This window comes from Podarcis muralis, chromosome 2, assembly GCF_964188315.1.
Source record: "Podarcis muralis chromosome 2, rPodMur119.hap1.1, whole genome shotgun sequence".
NCBI lineage: Eukaryota > Metazoa > Chordata > Lepidosauria > Squamata > Lacertidae > Podarcis > Podarcis muralis.
Genome location: NC_135656.1, coordinates 117,339,919 through 117,362,597, shown reverse-complemented (window position 1 = coordinate 117,362,597; position 22,679 = coordinate 117,339,919). Strand labels below are relative to the sequence as shown.

At 47.5% G+C, this 22,679-nt stretch overlaps 2 protein-coding genes across 3 annotated transcripts in view; both read left to right on the top strand.

Annotated features, from left to right (window-relative positions):
• Nucleotides 1-5,206: 5,206 nt before the first annotated feature.
• On the top strand, nucleotides 5,207-21,038 carry LOC114592144 (uncharacterized). Of its 2 annotated transcripts, XM_028720041.2 has the most exons (5): nucleotides 5,207-5,368; nucleotides 6,648-8,435; nucleotides 10,210-10,903; nucleotides 13,092-13,197; nucleotides 17,122-21,038. In XM_028720041.2, exons 2-5 carry the CDS (start codon nucleotides 6,682-6,684, stop codon nucleotides 18,216-18,218), a joined length of 3,651 nt encoding a protein of 1,216 aa, XP_028575874.2. In that variant the 5' UTR covers nucleotides 5,207-5,368; nucleotides 6,648-6,681; the 3' UTR covers nucleotides 18,219-21,038. The 2 variants fall into 2 exon arrangements, with proteins under 2 accessions (XP_028575874.2, XP_028575876.2); XM_028720043.2 differs by lacking the exon at nucleotides 6,648-8,435 and having other exon boundaries at nucleotides 5,210-5,368.
• A 96-nt stretch (nucleotides 21,039-21,134) lies between these two features.
• The window catches only part of LOC114592205 (uncharacterized), a 15,191-nt gene continuing 13,646 nt past the window's right edge, over nucleotides 21,135-22,679 (top strand). The window contains exon 1 of the mRNA XM_077921262.1: nucleotides 21,135-22,679. This exon is cut by the window's right edge and continues 47 nt beyond it. The gene's annotated coding sequence lies outside the window, so the exon portion shown is untranslated.

Genomic DNA, 22,679 nt, shown 5'->3' with positions numbered 1-22,679 from the left:
CCACCTTGTGCCTCCAGCTGTTTTTGAACTACAACTCCCATCATCCCTGACTAGCAAGACCAGTGGCAAGGGATGATGGGAATTGTAGTCCAAAAACAGCTGGAGGCACAAGGTTGGGAAACACTGGATTAGAGCATGGTGCTGATAAAGTCAAGGTTGCAGCTTCAATCCCTGTATGGGGACATCTACACCTTCCTCCATTGCAGGGGGCTGGACTAGATGATTCCCAGGGTTCCTTCCAAATGTATAGTTCTATGAATCTCACCATAGAGTTATACACATAGAGGTGGGAACCAGGAACATGCTCAGGCATTGTTTGAGTTAATTATTATTTTTTAAGGCAAGCAAGCAGGAGGCTAGAGGCTTCCTCTTAAAGGGGGGAATTTCACCAGCTGAGAGAACAAACCACCATGCCTAAGCTGAGGCCAAGGGCGTCCCAGTTCTGCCCAGATCCCTTTTTTCTGCCCAACCAGTGCGGCTCAGTGGCAGAGCATCTGCCTGGCATGCAGAATGTCAGTCCCCAATGGTATCTCCAGGCCAGCCTGGGAATGGATGCCCCCCTGCCTGCAACCTTGGAGAGCTGCTGCCAGCCCGTGCAGGCAACACCAGCCTGCCTGCCTGCCTTAGGACCACCTCAACCCCCTACCCCTGCAACCCAAATGCCCCCCAGCTTTGCTCTCACCCCTCCTCACCCTCAAAGTGCTGCCTCTGGGTGCAATAAAAAAAGAAGAGGCAAAGGAAGTTCCTCCTTTCCTTCCCCACTCCCAGCAGCCCACCCCAGTTCCCACGCCTCTCTAGGAGCCGCGGCTCGCTGCCTTTAACCCTTGCCCAGCCGCACTGAAAATTAATAATAATTCCCCCTTTTCCAGACAACGATCAAAAAAGCCAGATCCACATCCCAAAGATGCTAAGGGTGTGTGAGAAAGAAAGAAAGAGAGATGGGGTGATGGGAACAGAATGGCTTCCATCCCTCAGCAGGAGCACTGCAACATTTTGTTACAGTGGCCTCACTTGTTATTGATGTATCCCACACCCCACCACCATTTATTTCAGGTCACCAAAGTCTATGTGCCGCTTAACTACAGTTTAAAAGACACCCTCAAAGTGGTTTTACAGAAAGAATACCATTTTAAAAAAAAAAAAGAAACATCAGGGAAAGCAGCTATTTAAAAGGTTCAGAAATAATTAAAAACAGTGAAAAGTTTAAAAAAAGATTCAAATACATGTCGACATCCTTCATATCTGGATAGGCTTGTAGAAATAAAGGTTCTACAGTGAAGGCACCTGCCTCATGTCAATAGGCAGAGAGTTCCAATACTGATTTCTGCTGCTATTGTTATTTTAATTTATTACACTGAACTGGACCATAAAGAAGGCTGATCTCCGAAGAATTGATGCTTTTGAGTTATGGTGCTGGAGGAGACTCTTGAGAGTCCCATGGACTGCAAGAAGATCAAACTTCTCCATTCTGAAGGAAATCAGCCCTGACTGCTCACTGGAAGGACAGATCCTGAAGCTGAGGCTCCAAGACTTTGGCCACCTCATGAGAAGAGAAGACTCCCTGGAAAAGACCCTGATGCTGGGAAAGATGGAGGGCACAAGGAGAAGGGGACGAGATGGTTGGACAGTGTTCTCGAAGCTACGTACATGAGTTTGACCAAACTGCGGGAGGCAGTGGAAGACAGGAGTGCCTGGCGTGCTCTGGTCCAGGGGGTCACGAAGAGTCAGGCACGACTAAACGACTAAACAACAACAACACTGAAAACAGCATTTTAAAAAATGCAATCACAAAAAATATGGTAGCTCTTTACAGGTTGTTATCCCCCCCCCACTTCCGCATGAACATCTCTGTATGTGGATAAATGGCAGGAAGTACAGTATGATTATATGCTGCCTTAGAGTTTTTAATTTGATTCTACACCTGTAATTATTATTGATTATTTTCAGTTGTTATCCCTGAGAAACGTAGAAAATAACAGGATATATTTATCCGAAAGTCTTCAAACTTACATGACCCTTTAAAAATTAGCTGATGAAGGTGAATCCATCGAAACAGGGCCCTGTCCTGATTTCTGATCCATAATTGAAATCTGCTCAATGATTGAAATCAAGACCTCCACGTCGAATCTGACTATGGACTAACATGAACTTATCTCTACTCATGAACTCTTATCTTTAATACTGTAACGAATTATTTTGTTATACATATCTTTATGAGTTTGAGTTTGTAATCTCTGTTAGAGTTTGTAATCTCTATTTGAGTTTGTAATCCTTGTCAGAATACTGTACATACTTTTGAATGGATTAGTTTTTGTTACAATTGACTATTGATTTGCGAGTAGGGACTACTCCCACTATTGAAACTTATATTGGCCTGAGTTCTTGGTGTGCTTTTTTCTTGGTATATTTAATAACAAGAACTCCAACTTATTTAAGGAAATACAGTACAGTGGTACCTCGGGTTACATACGCTTCAGGTTACAGACTCCGCTAACCCAGAAATAGTGCTTCAGGTTAAGAACTTTGCTTCAGGATGAGAACAGAAATCGGGCTCGGGCGGCGCGGCAGCAGCAGGAGGCCCCATAAGCTAAAGTGATGCTTCAGGTTAAGAACAGTTTCAGGTTAAGTATGGACCTCCGGAACGAATTAAGTACTTAACCCGAGGTACCACTGTATAGCATATAAATACGGTGAAGGGCCTTTCTCCCCCCCCCTTTTTTTTTATTCTTGCTTTTATATCTTTTGGTTCTTTTTAAAATTCTGGTTTTGTAGGCTAGTTTGATTCTGATTGTATTTTATGTCAAAATATTTCAATAACATTAAAATAAATAAATTCAGAACATCAAAAGAAGCCCGGCTGCTGGATCAGACCAATGACCTATGGAGTTCTCAAAGAGCCCAACCAGGTGCATGTGAGAAGCTTGCAAGCAGCTTGCAAGTACAGCGGTGCTCTCCCCTACGCTCTTAAGACATGTTGGTTATGTAGAGCCTCCATATTCAGGAGTAGTCGAATGCTGTAAAACTACAGTTTCACCCCAAAAGCCCCGACAATAACGAACAGGCATTACAAGCTACAAGAATTTGCTGAAATGGCACAGTTAACAAATACCCTGAGAGGCAATTCAAAACAAAAATTTATGGAAAAGTGGAATAGATATACCGTAAAACATATGCTCAAAAATACAGTAAAGGTTCACTATCTAGGCTAGCATTTGATCGACGTTGGAGTGAGACTGAGTTGAGAAATAAGACTAAGAGCACATATTGATATAGGAATGTATTAGATAATATGTAAAGAAATACAGTGGTACCTCGGGTTACAGACGCTTCAGGTGACAGACTCCGCTAACCCAGAAATAGTACCTCGGGTTAAGAACTTTGCTTCAGGATGAGAACAGAAATCGTGTGGCGGCAGCAGGAGGCCCCATTAGCTAAAGTGGTGCTTCAGGTTAAGAACAGTTTCAGGTTAAGAACAGACCTCCGGAACGAATTAAGTACTTAACCCGAGGTACCACTGTATATAATAATAAGAGTACATTCATTTGTAAAAAAAGGAATATACAACGGGAAGGACAGGAAGTCTAGTGTGTTGGTATGTATATGACTTTGGGGAGGAAATTGTTTTTGTTTCTTCTCTTTGTTCTTTCTTTTTTGTTTCATTTTCTTCCTAGTTATATAAAATTTGTATATAATTTATGGATACATGTTGGAGATTATATTATAGTAAGTCCTGTAATGTAATATGACAACGTTTACCGATGTAATATAAGAATGTTAACAAAGAAATAAAATGCAAATTAAAAAAAACACCACAACCACAGTTTCACCAGCACTCCAGCAAAAGGTGCTGTAAAATATGGGGGGGGGGGGGGAGCATGGTTTTTGTACTCCACGGAAGATGAAGTCCCACTTTTTCTTCGGACGTCCCTATTCAGGGAAATGTTGGAGAGTATGGAGTTATGCCAAGGATAACTAGACAAGCTTTGGAAGCCATCTAAAGGCAGCCCTGAATAGGGAAGCTTTTTAATGTTTAATGTTTTATTATGTTTTTATACAGCTGCCCAGGGTGACTGGGGCAACCCAGTTAGATGGGCAGGGGGTTAATAATAATAATAATAATAATAATAATAATAATAGACTATGATGTCCCTATTCTCCTCAGAGAAATGTTGGAGGGTATAGTTTTGGGGGCCCCGGGGCCCTCAAATATTTTATTGCGGGGGGGCTGGGGGGGGAGAGACTAGATGATGGACTATGCTGAAATTGACAGGGAAAAATCAGAAACCAGGAAGAGAAGAACTTTAAGGAGTGGGAAAATAAATAAAAAAATGTATTTAAGAAAACATTGTAAACAACTAAAAACTTTGGCAGGATTTGAGTAACGCTTGGAATGTACAAAAAATTATGGATTACTTAAGAAAAATAGAGAAAATAACAAGGATTCAGGGAATCCTAAATGATGGTGTTGATGTTGACAGTTCGAATGTGAATTTGCAATGCAAAACTTAATAAAGAAGATTTGACCGAAAATTTTAATAAGGGATGGGGGAAATTTATAACTTGCCTTAAAAGACCAATGTAAAAAGTTAAACTCGTTAGTAGGATTGGAATATCGCTTGTAGTTCAATGATGAATTTTGGATACAACGGAGAGGTTAAAAGATTTGGATTATCATAAAAGATGCAGGAGGAAATGATAGACAATAGGACCCAAGGAGGGGAGGAGGGAAGTCCAAGAGATTCCTTGGAATCTTGTTTTTATGCTGCATGTTGGTTATGTGACTGTAAAACTTTAATCCAAAAAACCAAATAAATAAATTAAAAGAAGAAGTCGGCTCTGATGCAAAGGGCTGCGCGTTCCAGCCCCACGTTGGACGACGGATTCCTGCATTGCAGGGGGTCGGATTAGATGACCCGGTGGGATCCCTTCAGACTCGATCCTTCTCCCACCAGCGATCTGACCCGGCCCATAGCATCTTCCTCCCCCTCTCCATCCAACTCTTGGCCAGACACGAGTTAAGTTCAGAGCGCGCAGCTGCGCGCAGCAGCGCAGGCGTCCAAAGCGCATGGCTCTCCCCCTTCCCCGCAAATGGAATCCCGGGAACTGTAGTTCTCCCTCTGGCGGAGCTACAGTTCCCGGCACCCTCTGCAAACTACAGTTCCCAGGGTTCTTTGGGTGCGCTTCCAGCAGGCGAGGGTGGGTGGGCGGGGTGGCGGCGGCGGCTGGAGAGCCATTTCCTTTCTGCTCGCACGGCCGGCGAGGCTCCACCTCTTCCTCGAGAAAGTGGATTTTGAATTTCCCAACGCAGGGGGCTGCCTCCGCCGGAGAAGCAGCGCTTTCCCAAGCCCGATCGCCGGTGGTCTCCCAGGTGAGGGTCTCCGGAAGGGGAGCAGGGGGGTCGGAGGAGGGCTCTGGCGGGGCTGGGAAGGGGGGGCGAGGCTGGAAATGGGGTCCCCGGGTCGGGGCGGTGCAATGGGGCGCCCTCGCCTCTCCAGCTCGGCTCAGGCGCAAAGCAGAGGCGGAAAGGGCGGTCGGAGATGGCCGGGGACACAACTTGAAAGAGCCGCGATGCGGTGAATGCAGGGTTAATCTGGCGCAGGAACAAACCCCCAACGCTCATCCCCTCCCAACATTTCTCCAATGGAAATACTCCTCCATCATCATCATCATCATCATTTTATGATTTATGGGTTTCCCCAGCCACACTGGGCGGCTTCCAACATACATAAAAAAACATTTTAAAACTTCCATGTGCTGGGCTGCCTTCAATTGTCTTCTAAAGGTTGTATATAGTTACTGATCTCCTGGGGGGGGGGGTAGGTCGCAAAACTCCGTTACTCTCCAACATTGAAAATAGGGGCGTCCCAATGAAAAGTGGGATCAAATCAGAAATGGGGGGCAGCTTCTGCAAATCCAGGGCTGTCCCTGGAAAATATGGACGCTTGGAGGGTCTGTAAGACTCGCACTGCCGCACGACAGCGGTGAGTTTTGTATGGAGCCCTTTGAAGACTAAAGGGTCTATTTTGGCCTTAGGCACGTTTGTGGAACTTCCACTGGCTCATTTTGCTTTTAAAGTTGGGTTTTTAAATTATTATTATTATTACATTGATGGCCACCTTTATTTTCAAAGGGTCTCAAGTTGGTTTGCCTGGTTCTCTTCTTGCCCATTCCATCCTCTCAACAACCCTGTGAGGTGGGTTAGGCTAAGAGATGAGGACTGGCCCAAGGTCACATGGCTGAGTGGGGATTCGAACCCAGGTCTCCCAGGTCCTAGTCCCAACACTCTTAACCGTTACACCTCACTGGGTTTTTAATTGTTGTGACCCGCCCTGGGACCTTAGGACGAAGGTGTGAGGGTTTGTTTGTTTGGTTTTTTTCACAATTGAGCGGTATACAGTGGTACCTCGGTTTTCGAACGTCTCCGTTTACAAACGCCGTAAACCCGGAAGTAAACGCTTCGGTTTTCGAACACGCCTCAGAAGTCGAACATGCCGCGCGGCTACTGCTGAGTGCAAGATCCTGAGGCCTAGCTGCCGGCTGTTGAGTCCTGAGCACGGAGGTGATATTTGGGCTTATTTGGTGACTCTCTTGCAACCGATTTGTTTTTGTGACTGTGTGCAATCAAATCTCTGCTCATCTCATCTCAGGATCCCTCTGCCAATCACCCCTTTGCTGTGAGAAATGGATAACAGCTGCAAAGCGAAGAGAACCATTAACAGAACAACCATAGAGGTGAAGAAGGAAATTATTTCCAAACATGAAAGTGGTGCCCGCGTACGTGACCTGGCAAGGCAGTTTGGTATAGCCAAATCGACAATTTGTACCATCTTAAAAAATAAAAAAGCCATTAAAGGAGCCAACGTTGCAAGAGGCGTTAAAACACTGACAAAACAAAGAACGCAGACCATTGAGGAAGTGGAAAAATTGCTTTTCATATGGATAACTGAAAAACAGCTGGCCGGTGACAGCATTTCTGAGAGCATGATTTGTGAAAAAGCTTTACGTTTGCATGCGGACCTTGTCAGAAACATCCCTGGAGCGAGCGAGGGTGAGATTTTCAAGGCAAGCAGAGGGTGGTTTGATAATTTTAAGAGGAGAAGTGGGATACACATTGCGGCGAGACATGGTGAAGTTGCCATTGCCAACAGAGAAGACGCCGACCAATTTGTTTTGGAATTTCAAGATTACGTAGCGGCTGAGGGATTCCTTCCCCAACAAGTGTTCAACTGTGACGAGACAGGCCTCTTTTGGAAGAAAATGCCCAAGAGGACCTACATAACAGAGGAGGAGAAATCATTGCCAGGACACAAGCCCATGAAAGACAGGCTGACCCTTTTATTATGTGCGAACGCAAGTGGAGATTTCAAGTTGAAGCCTTTGCTGGTCTACCTTTCGGAGAACCCCAGGGTATTTAAGAAAAACAATGTCATCAAAAGCGAATTGCCTGTGATGTGGAGGGCAAACAGCAGAGCTTGGCTGACCAGGCGGTTTTTCGTTGAGTGGGTTCACGAAGTGTTTGGGCCAAGCGTGAAAAAATACCTCCAGGACCAAAATCTTCCACTGAAGTGCCTGCTTGTTATGGATAACGCTCCAGCCCACCCTCCAGGATTGGCGGACGAGTTGAGGGAAGAGTTTGGTTTTATCAGTGTCAAGTTTTTGCCCCCCAACACGACTCCCCTCATCCAGCCCATGGACCAGCAGGTCATGTCTAATTTTAAGAAGCTTTACACCAAAGCAGTGTTCCAAATGTGCTCTGAGGTGACCTCGGACCCTGAGCTAACCCTCAGAGAGTTCTGGAAGAACCGTTTCAATATCCTACATTGCTTACATCTCATAGACAAAGCTTGGGGCGATGTGTCTCAGAGAACATTGAAGTTGGCATGGAAGGAATTGTGGCCGGCAGCCGTTCCTGAAGGTGTATTTGAGGATGTCGAAGAAGATGCTGCTGTTGTTGAGGATATTGTGTCTCTGGGAAAGTCCCTGGGCTTGGAAGTGAGCAGAGAGGATGTTGAGGAGTTAGTGGAGGACCACAAGACGGAGCTCACCACCGAAGAACTCCAGAACATTCTGATGGAGCAGCAACAGGCGGCAACTGAGGAATTGTCTGAGGAGGAGGAGGAAGAGAAGAGAAGAGAAAACGTTCCTACTGCCCTGATCGAAGAAATGTGTGCGAAATGGGCTGAACTGCAAAGCTTTGTTGAAAAATATCACCCCGATGCCGCTGCTGTCAGTCATGCCACCAACACTTTCAATGATAGTGCTATGTCTCACTTTAGACAAATTTTAAAACAACGGAAAAGATCCGCTGAGTCTGAACCAGGTGTCAGTGGTGTAAGAAGGGAGTCAGCTAGAGGGATTCTGGAAGAGGGCTACAGGACACTTGAACAGCAGTCACCTTTTGTGATTATTGAAGGGGACTATCATCAACTTTGCAGGTAAGGAAAAAATGACATTTCCGTTTTTATCATCTACAGTACTGTTTTTACACTAGTGGCCAAAATTGTTGAAACCTTTTGGGGAAAGTCTATTTTCAAGGTTTGATGGCTCATAACACCACTTTTTGGGGGGAGTAATACCATTAAATCAGTGCTTTTTTCTGGGGGGACGCAGGGGTACGCATACCCCTAAACATTTTGTGAATCTTTGTACTTTTCTCCATTTACTGTATTTATTTTTCCCAATTTGAACTATAATTTTCTTCAGCCAAAATGAGAGTACAGTGGTGCCTCGCAAGACGAAATTAATCCGTTCTGCGAGTCTCTTCGTCTTGCGAAGCGCGGCTATTAGCGGCTCTTAGCGGCTTAGCGGCTATTAACGGCTTAGCAGCTTTAAGAAAAAGGAAACAAACTCGCAAGAACTCGCAAGACGTTTCGTCTTGCGAAGCAAGCCCATAGGGAAATTCGTCTTGCGGAACGGCTCAAAAAACGGAAAACCCTTTCGTCTAGCGAGTTTTTCGTCTTGCGAGGCATTCGTCTTGCGGGGCACCACTGTACCCCTAAACTTTTTTTCAGGGGAAAAAAACACTGCAGAAAATTATATACCAATGGAAATATAATTTAATGAAGAATGTAATGCCACAAAGTTTGTTCAGTTATCTGTATTCTATCAAACGTTATAGCCAAATAACCAGAAAAAGGAGTGTTTAGAGATCCAATCAGGTGTCATCTTGTTTTGGCAATGATGGCTCATAACACCACTTTTTTTGGAGTAATAACATAAAATTATATATCCGTGGAAAGATAATTTATTGAATAATGAATGTAATGAAGAAGCACCTGTCTGAGCTGCTGCCAGCCAGAGCAGGCGGCACAGAGCTAGGTGGGGTAATGGTCTGGCTCTGGATAACGCAGCTTACTGTGCCCTGTCTAAGCCATGTGCCTTAAAAATAATAAAAGAATAATTTTTAAAAATTATTATTAATTGAACTTCTATATCGCCCTATACCCAGAGGTCTCAGGGTGGTTCACAGAACAAAATCAAAGTATAAAACCACAAAATATATACAGTGGTACTTTGGTTCTCAATCTGTTCCAGAAGTTGGTTCCAAAACCAAGGTGCGCTTTCCCATAGAAAGTAATGCAAAATGGATTAATCTTTTAAAAACAACCCCTAAAACAGCAATTTAACATGAATTTTACTATCTAATGAGACCATTGTTCCATAAAACGAAAGCAATGAACAATGTACTGCAGTTACACAGTCATTCAATCAGTAGCTGAACTGGGTTCCACACAATCACAAAAATTAAAACTGCAAAACCGAAAAATATACAGTGGTACCTCTGGATGTGAACGGGATCCGTTCCGGAGCCCTGTTCACATCCTGAAGTGAACGCGACCCCTGTGCGTGACATCATTTTGAGCATCTGCGCGTTACTTCCGGGTCGCCACGGAGCGCAACCCGAAAATGCTTCAACCCGAAGTATGACAGCATAGCAAAAACAGACAGACGTTAGCATAACACTCAAAACGGAAGTGTAACACTCAGATCAGAAGCATAACACTCAAAACGGAGCATGTTCAGCTTCCGAAAAAAGTTTGCAAACCGGAACACTTACTTCCAGGTTTGCTGTGTTTGGGTCCCAAGGCGTTTGAGTACCAAGGTGCCGCTGTAATCAAAATCAAAACAATAACCCCCCCTATAAATTTTATTTTATGTTTTATCACGTCACACTTAGCCTTGAATCCCGTCTCGCCCTTTCTCACCCAGGCCTCATCAAGCTTGGTACGTGAGGCCGCTAAGCTGCCCAGGGACGACAATGAAAGAGGCGCTTGCCGCAGGGTCGGAAGATTTCAAGACGGAGGTGTTTGAAGAGGGTCTTCCTCACCACAGCCCACCTCACCTGGAGCCCCAGGAGATCAAGGTGGAGCCAGAGGAAAGGCCTCTGCACTCCTGGGATACTCAGTGGCAGGGCTGCCCTCCGGGAGATGAACCCTCTCATTCCACCTGGGATGCCGCTCGGCCGTCGGGGGATGAGACCCCTCCGGTTATCCCGGACGTCCGCCGGGAGCCTGCCGGGAAGGGGAGGGCGAAGCGCGTCCCGGCCTTCCGAGACGGAGACTGGAAGATCTCCAGGACCCTGAAACCAGGAGACCCAAACGGGAAGGGCGATGTCCCGAGCGGAGGCAACATTGACACGGAGGCCAAGCGCCAGCGTTTCCGGGGTTTCCGCTACTGGGAGGCCGAGGGGCCTCGCACAGCCTGCGACCGGCTCCAGGAGCTGTGCTACGGCTGGCTGAAGCCGAAGAGGCACACCAAGGAGCAGATCTTGGAGCTGGTGGTCTTGGAGCAGTTCCTGGCCGTCCTGCCGCCGGAGATCCAGAGCTGGGTGAGGGATGGTCGCCCCGAGACCTGCGACCAGGCGGTGGACCTGGCAGAAGCCTTCCTGCTGAGGCCTCAAGAGGTAGGGAGCAGGTGGGAAGGGCAGGTGAGGGGGGGATGGGAAAACTTCCTTGGGGGAATATGAGAGGGTGGCGGCGTGGGTACAAGGAGCAGGGAGCCTGGACCCACATGGGCAAGGACACAAGGTCACCCAGTGAGTGGGGATTCGAATCCGGGTCTCAATAACAACAACAACAACATATTATTTATACCCCACCCATCTGACTGGGTTTCCCCAGCCACTCTGGGCGGCTTCCAACAGAATATTAAAATACAATAATCTATTAAACAGGGCTAGGGACGCGGGTGGTGCTGCGGGTTAAACCACAGAGCCTAGGACTTGCCAATCAGAAGGTTGGCGGTTCGAATCCCTGTGATGGGGTGAGCTCCCGTTGCTCGGTCTCTGCTCCTGCCAACCTAGCAGTTCAAAAGCACACCCAAAGTGCAAGTAGATAAATAGGTACCGCTCCGGCGGGAAGGTAAACAGCGTTTCCGTGTGCTGCACATTACCCGGAAGCTGTCCCTCGGCCAATAAAGCGAGATGAGCGCCGCAACCCCAGAGTCGGTCACGACTTGACCTAATGGTCAGGGGTCCCTTTACCTTTAAACAGGGCTGCCTTCAGATGTCTTCTAAAAGTCTGGTAGTTGTTCTCCTTGACATCTGGTGGGAGGGCGTTCCACAGGCCGGCGCCACTACCGAGAAGGCCCTCTGCCTGGTTCCCTGTAACTTGGCTTCTCGCAGTGAGGGAACTGCCAGAAGGCCTTCGGCGCTGGACCTCAGCGTCCGGGCAGAATGATGGGGGTGGAGACGCTCCTTCAGGTATACTGGGCCGAGGCCGTTTAGGGCTTTAAAGATGAGCACCAACACTTTGAATTGGGCTCGGAAACGTACTGGGAGCCAGTGTAGGGCTTTCAAGACCAGTGTCTTTCAAGACTCTCTCAACAGTTACGCTGTACTCGGTTTTAAATTGTTGTGATCTGCCCTGGGACCTTAGGATGAAGGTTTGAGAACTCAGTCATCAGTTGCTCAGTCTCTCTCCCTTTCTGGTCAGATCCACACAATAAAATCGAAACGCATCCAGCTCACATTTAAAAGCACCCGGCTTCTCCCCAAATAATCCTGGGGATTGTTGGCTTTTGAGGGTGCTGGGAATTGTAGCTGTGTGGGGATGTGGGGCAACTACACTTCCCATGATACTTTTAGGGAAGTCTTTGTGTAGAGCTGCTCTCCATTGCTCACAAAACACCCATTCATTCTTACTGGGAGGGGAAAAAACAATGGTGTGTTGTGAGAGGAAAGTGGATAGAGAGAAGTTTTTTCTCTTGTCATAATCCTGGCCTGCTAGATGTTGGCAGGCAGGCAGGGTCGAGGGAACAACAATATCTGAAGAGAGCGGCAGCATTTGGGCCTTTTTTAGTTTAGACAAAAAGTGAGCACGGCCAGTCTCTCTTTTGATTTGTTCAGGCTCCCAATTCTGAGACAGGATCCACAAAACCACATCTCATTCTTGACTGAAACGGTTGGTCAAGACTTCTACCCATAGCTGCCAACGTTTTCCTTTTTTTAAGGGAAATTCCCTTATTCCGAATAGGATTCCTCGCAAGAAAAGGGGAAAGTTGACAGCTGTGCTTCTACGCGAACCTAGGGGGTGGGCTGTCTTTTCCTTCTTGAGGGGGGCATTCCCTTCTGAGGGCCACGCTCCAGAGGCAGAAGTGAGAGGAACAATGGATTCCAAATTTATTTTTATATAGGACGGTGGGCTAGTTTCTGCGCAAACTCACATACCCCTCTCTAATCCAGACATGATCAGAGTTCAAGAACACATCATGGAGGGAGAGAGGAGCGGAGGCTACGAGGGGAGTTGCTCACCCCTGCCTCGGACTGTGGAGGGGTTTGTTTCTTCTCCATTTATATCCCACCACCTTCTCCAAGGAGCGCAAGGTGCTGGACATGGCATCTTCCCCTCCTTATTTCATCCCCACAACAAGACTGTGAGGTAGGTTAGGCCTAGAGGCAGCGACTGGCCTGAGGTCACCCAGTGAGCTTCCATGGCGAAGTGGAGATTTGAACCCTGGTCTGCCAGGTCCTGTTCTGGTGGCACCTGGCTCTCAGTACGACAGTCGTGGTCTGCGGGGGGCATAGGCCAGAGTTTGAATTGGACAGCCTGCTGTTGTGTCTTAATAACGGGGGTCACATTTGGCTGTTTTAGGATCTGGACACGTACGATGAAGTGGTTGTGGGCCTGTCGGATGGAGACCAGGCTTTGATGGAGACCGAGGTGAAGGAAGAGGTCGACGACAGCCCCAGCTCGCCAGGTAAGGCTTTCTTGCCTCTTAAATTCTGTGCTTTCCGAAGACAGCTTTGGTTGAAAAGAGCCTGGCTGCTGCGTCAGGCCAGATACGATACGATGCGATAATCTTTATTGTCATTGTCCCATACAGAACAACGAAATTGAAAAAATCTACATAAGACATTCAAAACCCAACAAGCCTGCTATCCCAGCTATCCCAACCTGGTTACCCCCCTAAAAACTCTGATACCCCATTTTTAAATACAATATACTCCCCTACAGACTCCATAAAGGTAAAGGGACCCCTGACCATTAGGTCCAGTTGTGACCGACTCTGGGGTTGCGGCTCATCTCGCTTTATTGGCCGAGGGAGCCGCCGTACAGCTTCCGGGTCATGTGGCTAGCATGACTAAGCTGCTTCTGGCGAACCAGAGCAGTGCAGCGCACGGAAACGCCGTTTACCTTCCCGCTGGAGCGGTACCTATTTATCTACTTGCACTTTGACGTGCTTTTGAACTGCTAGGTTGGCAGGAGCAGGGACCGAGCAACGGGAGCTCACCCCGTTGCGGGGATTCGAACCGCTGACCTTCTGATCGGCAAGCCTTAGGCTCTGTGGTTTAACCCACAGCGCCACCCGTGTCCCGTACAGACTCCTTACAATGCGTTTAAAACCAACATCGCATTTGAGTAGAAACTGTTTCTCAGGCGGCTAGACCTAGTCTTTATAACCCTGCACCTTCTTCCAGAAGGCAGAAGCTGAAAGAAATAATTTCCAGGGTGTGCACTGTCCTGCGCTATCTCTGCAGCTTTCTTATGGCACCTGGAATCATAGATTTGATCCAAGGTGGGAAGAGTGCACCCAGTTATTCTCCCCACAGTCTTTACAACCCTGGACATCATTGTTTTTCCCCTGACAGTGCAGCTCCCAAACCACACACAGAGACCATAAGTTAATACACTCTCAGCAGTACAATGGTAAAATGCCATCAACAGGTCCTTTGAGCCCCACTCTGTTCAGGATCCTGATCTCCCACTGGTCAACCAGGGGAGCCCACAAGCAGCACCCAAAGGCAACAGCACTCCTCCTCTGTGGTTTACATCTGTTGTTGTATTGAATAAAAACCACAATATATATATTCAAAATAAAAACAACAACCCAATAATACCCCCCCCCAAAAAAGAGGCACATTTTAAGAGTATAGGATGTCATCAGGTCAACCAAAGGCCTGGTTAAAAGAACATTTTTGACAGCACCTAAAGGTGTAATGAAGGAGCCAGGCGAACTTCCCTGGGGAGAGCATTCCACAGACAGGGAGCCACTGTAGAGAAGGCCCTGTTCTTGCCTTCCCACCCTCTGGACCTCTCATGGAGGAGGCACAGAAAGAAGGTCCTCAGAGGATGATCTCAGGGTCTGGGAAGGTTCATATGGAAAGAGACATTGCGGTCCTGAGCCATTTAAGGCTTTATAAGCCAAAGCCAGCACTTTGAATTGGGCCCGGAAATGGGAGGCTTTGACAGATAAAAATGACACCCTGTGTGAAATGATCTGGGAGGCTTTGACTGTGTTAGGGAGGAAGCAGGAAGGGAGGGTAAAAAGGAGAAAAGTTGGTGGCAATGTAAAATTAAAAAGGCCTGGGAAAAGACATATAAAGATTGGAAAGGAATGTGGAAAATTATTGTTGTTAAAAAAAATTGAAGTTACGCTATTGAGATGTACAGCTTTTGATGGACTTATTGAACGAAATACTTTGTTCCTGTACTTAAGAGTGGACGCCAGGCCAAGACCAGCCAGCTTCTACACAAGGAAGACTCCTCTGCCAGAGAAGATGAAGGAAGATTGGCAAAATAATCTCTTGAACTATGCAGGACAAATCAGTTAACTTGAACCCCAAGAAAAGAAAGAGGACTTTGAATTTTCTAAAAAGGGGCAAATGTTTAATGCATATCTTTTAAGCATTGTGTATAGATTTTTACATTAGTCTAAGTTCTAAAAGTCACTTGTAACAAGTTTAAAATTGTTTTAGGTTTAAAATTGGATTATTAAGAATATAAGGTTTAAAGGATGTCCGTGAACGAATACTAAACAATGGAACCAGGAGGGGGAGTGGAGGGAAGTCAAGCAAAAAGTATGGTTTGAAAATTTGTTTATGATGTTTTCTTTCTCTTTCTGCATTATTGTTGCTATTTTTATTTTTGTTGTTACTTTTGGAAAATTAATAAAATGTTATCAAAAGAAAAAATAATAATTGGGCCCAGAAACTAATCGGTAGCCAGAGCAATCGGATCAGGATCGGTATAATATGCTCAAACCGCCTTGCTCCAGTGAGCAACCTGGCCGCTGAATTCTGCACTACCTGAAGTTTCCAAACTGTCATCAGAGGCAGCCCTACGTATAACGCATTGCAGTAATCTAATCTTGAAGTTACCAGAGCATAGACAATGGTAGTTAGGCTATCCTTGTCGAGATAGGGGCATAGCTTGGCCACCAGCTGAAGCTGATGGAAGGCACTCTGGGCCACTGAGACCACCTGAGCCTCAAGGGATAACAAAGTTGGTATCCAAAGGCATTTCCCATCTCTGACAGTGGCAGGAGAATGTAACCATTGTGACTTGGGTTCATGGTATCCCTGCAGAAATCCCCTGAGCATGGGCAGTCCTCTCTGCATTATTTTTGCTCACGGCTGTCGGAAGGACATAACACACAATGGAAATATTAGTGTTTAAAGTCCTAAATGATATGAAATAATAAATAAATTATATGAATTTATGAATTTTTATTGATACCCTGCCCTTCCCGGTTCAGAAAACCGGGCTCAGGGTGGCCGACAACAAATTCAAAACACTTAATGGATGCAACAAAAAACAGTATAAAATACAGTATAAATCGTGAATAACAATACATTCTGAATTCAAAAATCAATTTAGGGGGGAAATCCATCCAATAAACATTAGATGATCACCAGGGCTAGCTGGCTAAATTAGTCCTATTTGGGCCAGCGAGGAGACCAGGGGAGAATTAGCTGTGGGATCCCAGGGCGGGTAAGGGGAGGGGGAGGGAAGGAAGGAAGGGGAATAAAAGATCAGGCTAAGTTCAAGTTGAAAGCCAGGCTGAATAGTTCTGTCTTACAGGCCCTGCGGAAGGAAGTTAAATCCTGCAGGGCCCTGGTCTCATGGGAAAGAGCATTCCCCCAGGTCGGAGCCATCACTGAGAAGGCCCTGGCCCTGGTGGAGGATAGTCTGACTTCCTTAGGGCCTGGGACCTCTAAACTATGATTATTCATGGACTTAAGGTCCTCTGCGGGGCAGACCAGGAGAGGCGGTCCCAAAGCCCCCTCCTTTGCTACAGACCACCGTGTTGTTTTAGTGGTGTTCAATAAGCAAAGCTTTGTTATCTTGGAAGGTGTTATACATCAGGTGGGATTCACTTAGGGTATTGCACAAGTGGAAGCAACGGGACTTTCCCACCTTCTGCCCCCACTCCAAATCTACTCTGGAGGGCTGGGGGAACCCCTATAATAAGAGTAATAATTTATTATTTCTACCCCAGCCACTCTGGGCAGCTCCCAACAGAATTAATGATAATAATATATTTTTTAAAGCGATAAAACATCAGACACTAAAAACCTCCCTAAACAGGGCTGCGTTCAGATGTTTTCTAAAAGTCAGATAGTTGTTTATTTCTCTGACATCTGATGGGAGGGTGGGCGCCACTACCGAGAAGGCCCTCTGACTAGAACAGGTGTAGGGGGTTTACAGGGCAGGAGACGGGGGAGCATGGTGCTGCGCAAGCAATTTAATTCTACGTTGAATTCCGCTTTATACGCAATTCATTTCCATGTACTAAATTCTATTGCAGTTTCTGCACCTTTATAGACGTTTGTACCGGCTTGCACGGTGTTCCGTTCTGAGGTGGACTGCCGCAATAAAACGCTGTTCTCTTCTGCTCCAGGACGTGAAATATTGTTGGATGAAAGCGGAAAGGAAGCGCGGCATGTGTCCGCCGAAGAATCGGAGTCCGATATGGAAGAGGAAGAATGTGAGATGGAAGAAGGGAGCTTTGGCGATCTGGGCGGAGCAGAGGGACACATGGCAAACGAAATCCAAGTCTGGAAGATCACGGGGCCCCAGAGCTTGCAGGAGGGCATGGGCAGACACGTGTGCCCCGTTTGCGAGAGAGCGTTCACTCGTAAATCGAGCCTCAACCGACACCTGATAATCCACTCGGGAGAGAAGCCCTACAGGTGTCTCGACTGCGGGAAGGGCTTCAACCGCAGGACCAACCTGATGGCTCACGAGGCCGTCCACACCGAAGAGAAGTCCTACCAGTGCTCCGAGTGCGGGGAGAGCTTCAAGCCAAAATGGGGCATCGCCCCGTACCAGGTGGATCCCACGGGGGAGAAGGTCTACAAGTGCTTGTCGTGCAAGAAGAACCTCCGGCAGACGGGCAGCGTGATGAGCTGGCGGCTGCTGAACGAGCAAGGGAAGGAGATCCAGCCGCAGCCCTCGGACGCGCCGGGCCCCGAGAAGGAGGAGAACGTCCCCGAGCACCAGAACGAACCCGAGATCGATCTGGGGAAGGACGTGTCCGTGGGGACGATCGAGTCGGTGATCGTTCCGGGCGGCGACCTTTGCTTCATCAAGACCCCGGCGAAGCTGTACAAGGGGAAGCGGATGAGCCCCTGCCCCGTGTGCGGTAAGGTCTTCGCCACGCAGTCGAGCGTCAACCGGCACCAAAGGATCCACACGGGGGAGAAGCCCTACAAGTGTTCCTACTGCGGGAAGAGCTTCAACCAGAAGACCAGCTTGCTCACCCACGAAGTCATCCACACCGAGGAGAAGCCGTACCAGTGCTCCGACTGCGGGAAGAGCTTCCGGCACTCGTCGGGCCTCCAAGTGCACCAGAGGATGCACACGGGAGAGAAGCCGTACACCTGCCTGGTCTGCCGCAAGAGCTTCAGCCAGCGGGCGCATGTGATCAAGCACATCGTGAGGAAGCACAAGGGGGAGAAACCCTCGTCCTACGTCTCTCAGCCGTCCGAGAGCTGAGGCGCGCGTCCCCTCCGGCCTCCCGGACTAAGATACAAGAGCAGACTGCAGTCTTAGCGTAGTTTGTTTAGGTGTAAGAATCCCCGCCCGCTCAGGATCCGCTCCTGACTTTTTGGGACTGGACATGCCTCTTTCTTGGAAAGAGAAAAATCCCAGGCCAGTCTACTCAAGCAGAGTCACAACAGGCACACTCCTCTGAGGGAATTTGACTGTGCCGCTGTATCGGAGGTTATTTGAGCAATCGCACTTAGTCTCCGGATGGGCAGCATTTGTTGCCGTCTCGTGGAGGCCGATCGGAAAGAGGGAAAACCTCTGCAGCGAATCGCTTGCGAGTCCTGCCCCTGCTCACTAGCGTACCCTGATGCCCAGCATGGGAACTGCAGCGATAATTAACACCAGAGCTTTTCGGTTGCTAGACATCCACCTCTGTATATGGTTAGGTTGCTGCTGTGCCAATAAATGTTGGTTGGTGGACATCTGGGGATGCGCAGAGGGAATATACCTCTTTGGGCTATGAAGAACGTGTTGCAATTGCATCCTCCACCCCCATCAATGATTTCTCTATATTCGGAATGGATGGGGCACGAGGAATACGGTGACAGTTTTCTCTGCGTTAACTGGTCATGGACAACTTGCGACATGCAACTAGTCCTATATAGTTTCTGTGTGTTTTAGTAACTTGACGTCGGTTTATGTCTCTGCTGCAAAGTTTTGGTAACTTGGGCTTTGAGCCTCGCAGGTGGGGCTCACCTCTGTGGGTGTACGTAGCAGTGGGCGGCCGATTCATTAGGGCAGCTGCTTATTGGGTCTGGCAGGGCAGAAGGCTGGGAGGCGGAGAGACGACGAAAGGCAGAGCCAGTCTAGTTGTAGTTTCCCCTTATTCTCCCTGCTCTGCAAGGAGAACACTGTGTATGCAGGTGGGTGTTGCTGAGGACCGGCTGAGCTTGGTGGAGCATTGACCCCACCCCCATTTCCCCTAGTGGACCAGCCTCTGTTGCCTGCCGACTGCCATCTTACAGATAGCTCAGAGGAGCGTCCCTCGTGGCCCTCAGTCCATTTCTGCCCTTGTAGAACTCAGCGGGAGGGTGGGGACAAAAGCAGAATTAGTTGGCTCCACCTAGTCCAACTCTGTGAGTCTCTCGTTGGCTCTGGCGCCACCTCCTGTTGGGCTCCCTTCCGCCCCACCACAGCCACTGACCATTACTCCCCTTAAGTAGTTGTAGGATTGCAGCCCTCGTCCTTTGGGTAGCAAGGGTGCAGTGTAGAATTTTTAATTAAAGTTTAACTCGTGTATGAAATGTACGCAGGCAGCCCCGGGTTCAGGCCCCCACCTCCAGTGTCACCCCTTAAAGAAGTGTCTTGGGTGGAACAATAAGCCTTGGAGCATTTTTTTTAAAAGAATAAAATAGTATTTTGTATCAAAGTAATAGTTTAGTTAGTTTATTATCTGCATCCCGCTTTTCTACTACAATAATTAAAGCGGTTTGCAATTTATGTAAAAAATAAAATAGGCTGGGAAATAATTTTCAACCATACCTTGCAAAATTGTACACCTTTCAAGCAGTAAAAGAGCTGCCCCTTTAAAGATAGCACTAGATTGGCCAGCTGACTTGGTGTGAAGCAAGCTTTGTGTGTTCCCTTTGAGGACAATTTAGGGCAGCTTTCCAAAAATCCCCTCTGGGTTAGTCTTTCCTGTTCTTGGTGGACTTCCAGATGTTTTGATTCTGCCGGCTGGTGCCGGTGGGAGTCGTAGTTCAAACATCGGGGGAGGCACCTGGTTGGGCAAGGCCACGTTACATACTGGACAGAGCCACGCCACCCATTTAAAGCACAACCGACGCACATTTAGAGCACATCACTTCCCCCAAATAATCCCTCAAACTGTAGCTTGTTAAGGTAAAGGGACACCTGACAATTAGGTCCAGTCGTGACCGACTCTGGGGTTGCGCACTCATCTCACTCTATAGGCCAAGGGGGCCGGCGTTTGTCCGCAGACAGCTTCCGGGTCATGTGGCCAGCATGACTAAGCCGCTTCTGGCAAACCAGAGCAGCACACGGAAACGCTGTTCACCTTCCCGCCGGAGCGGTACCTATTTATCTACTTGCACTTTGACTTGCTTTTGAACTGCTAGGTTGGCAGGAGCAGGGACCGAGCAACGGGAGCTCACCCCGTCGTGGGGATTCGAACCGCCGACCTTCTGATCGGCAAGTCCTAGGCCCTGTGGTTTAACCCACAGCGCCACCCGCATCCCTTGTAGCTTGTTAAAGGTGCAGGGAATTGTAGCTCCGTGGTGGTGGGGAACTACATTTCCCACGATTCTGTTGGGAAAGCCATGTGCTTTAAATGGACGGTGTAGATCTTCACAGTGCCGCCCTGCAGTAAATTTCACGTCTTTGTCCATGGTGAGAGCAGATGGATAAACAGCCATCCATATATTGTTGGTGTTGTGCTTTCAAACAGTTATGGCGCACAGATCTACAATTTACAGGGCAGGTTTACAGAGATGTAAGTCTTACTCAGTTCAATGGAGCTTACTCCAAGGCGAATGTGTATCAGATTGCAGCCTGAAGCAAAATTGCTTAATTTATGGAGTGCTTGTTTAAAAAAAAAGACTGCGGCAGGAGGCACATGAAAATGACTTTCTGGAAAGTGTTCACAAATTGCTTCACTTGGATCTTATCAGAAGTTTTCTGTCACAATGTTTGCCAGTGTTTTCTCTCTCTCTCTCTCTCTGCATGGGAAGGTGAGAAACACCTTGAGGGATTTCTGTGTGGGAGAGACAGCCTGTGAACTACTCATGAAATAAACAATGAAACTAACACCAGCCTCCTAATTGGGTTCCAGATCTCCACAGGTTTGATTTTAGAGGGCTTATTATTAAAACACACCCAGAGATGTGATTATAATGGAGACCAAATGTGGCCATGCGTGGACAGCTCCTGCTTAGGGTGTCAGGCATCTAAGAATATTAATAATAATTTTATTATTTATACCGCACCCGTTGTTCCAAGATATCCCATTCCATTCCCCGCCTCTGGGTTTCCATTGCCCACAGGGGTTCAGTTCCTCGCCCACTGAGCATGCTTGCAGTGTGCAAGCCTAACCATGTCTACTCAGAAGTAAAAGGTAAAGGGACCCCTGACCAGGTCCAGTCGTGGCCAACTCTGGGATTGCGCGCTCATCTCGCTTTATTGGGAGCTGGTGTACAGCTTCTGGGTCATGTGGCCAGCATGACTAAGCCGCTTCTGGCGAACCAGAGCAGCGCACAGAAACGCCGTTTACCTTCCCGCCGGAGCGGTACCTATTTATCTACTTGCACTTTGACGTGCTTTCGAACTGCTAGGTTGGCAGGAGCAGGGACTGGACAGCGGGAGCTCACCCCGTCACGGGGATTCGAACTGCCAACCTTCTGATCAGCAAGTCCTAGGCTCTGTGGTTTAACCCACAGTGCCACCCACATCCTATAGTGCAAGCCATAAGCTTCCTTTAGGCGGTCTCTAGCATTGCATTAAAAATTCCTACAGGTTTTTAATTGTACTTTTATCCCTTTATTTCTTGTCTTGTATTAGAATTTTTGAATTCAAAATTGCAATAAAATACTATGTAAGAAATTAAAGTCATAATGAGAATATCATTAAATGGTCTGCTGGCTTCACAAAGAAACAATTCCTAGCACCTTCAGCAAACTGCAGTTCCCAGGATTCTCCATGATTATTAAAGTATGCTTTAAATCATGGCATTGATGATTGTGACCTGTAGCAGGAACCCCCCCACCCCAATCATTCTGTTTGTACAAACTTCACACACACTCACACTACATACGCCACACTTCTGTTATAAATTCATAGAAAAATCAACCATACATCGGATTTGCACTGTTCCATTTTTATTTTACTCCATATGACAAGGACTATCAAAAGGGGGTGGCTTGGTTCTGGTCAGCCATAATCCCTTCACCATCCCAGCACATCCACAGGAGCCCTGCCCAGTTGCTATGCCAACCCTGATGATCCCAGATAGAAGACAATCAAGATCACAAAGAACTTGCATATGGGAGTGGATTCAGCATGGACTGAAACAAAGGACAATGATCAGATCTTCCCTCTGGGGGCAGGAAACTGCCAACTCCCCTTTGTCTCCTGGAAGTGACTCATGGGGAGGGGGAAAGGAGGAACCAGCCAGGTGACAAGATACTCAGGTTACCACCAACTCCTCCCTCAACCCCTCCTTTCTGTAATGTATGCATGATGTTTCTGGGGGTGGGCTTGACCTACAGGGTGGGAATTTTAAAAGTTTTTATACGGCCTTGCACACCATCTTTCTGGGTCTTTCCTCTCACCTGCAAGTGAGGGGAGCACCCTGTTGCAACAGTTCAATAAAGGGTAAGCCTACAGGCTGCTGATTTGCTTCAATTTACTCTGGTTGGTGTCTTTACTTTTGTCCAAGGGAGCCCTCGGATT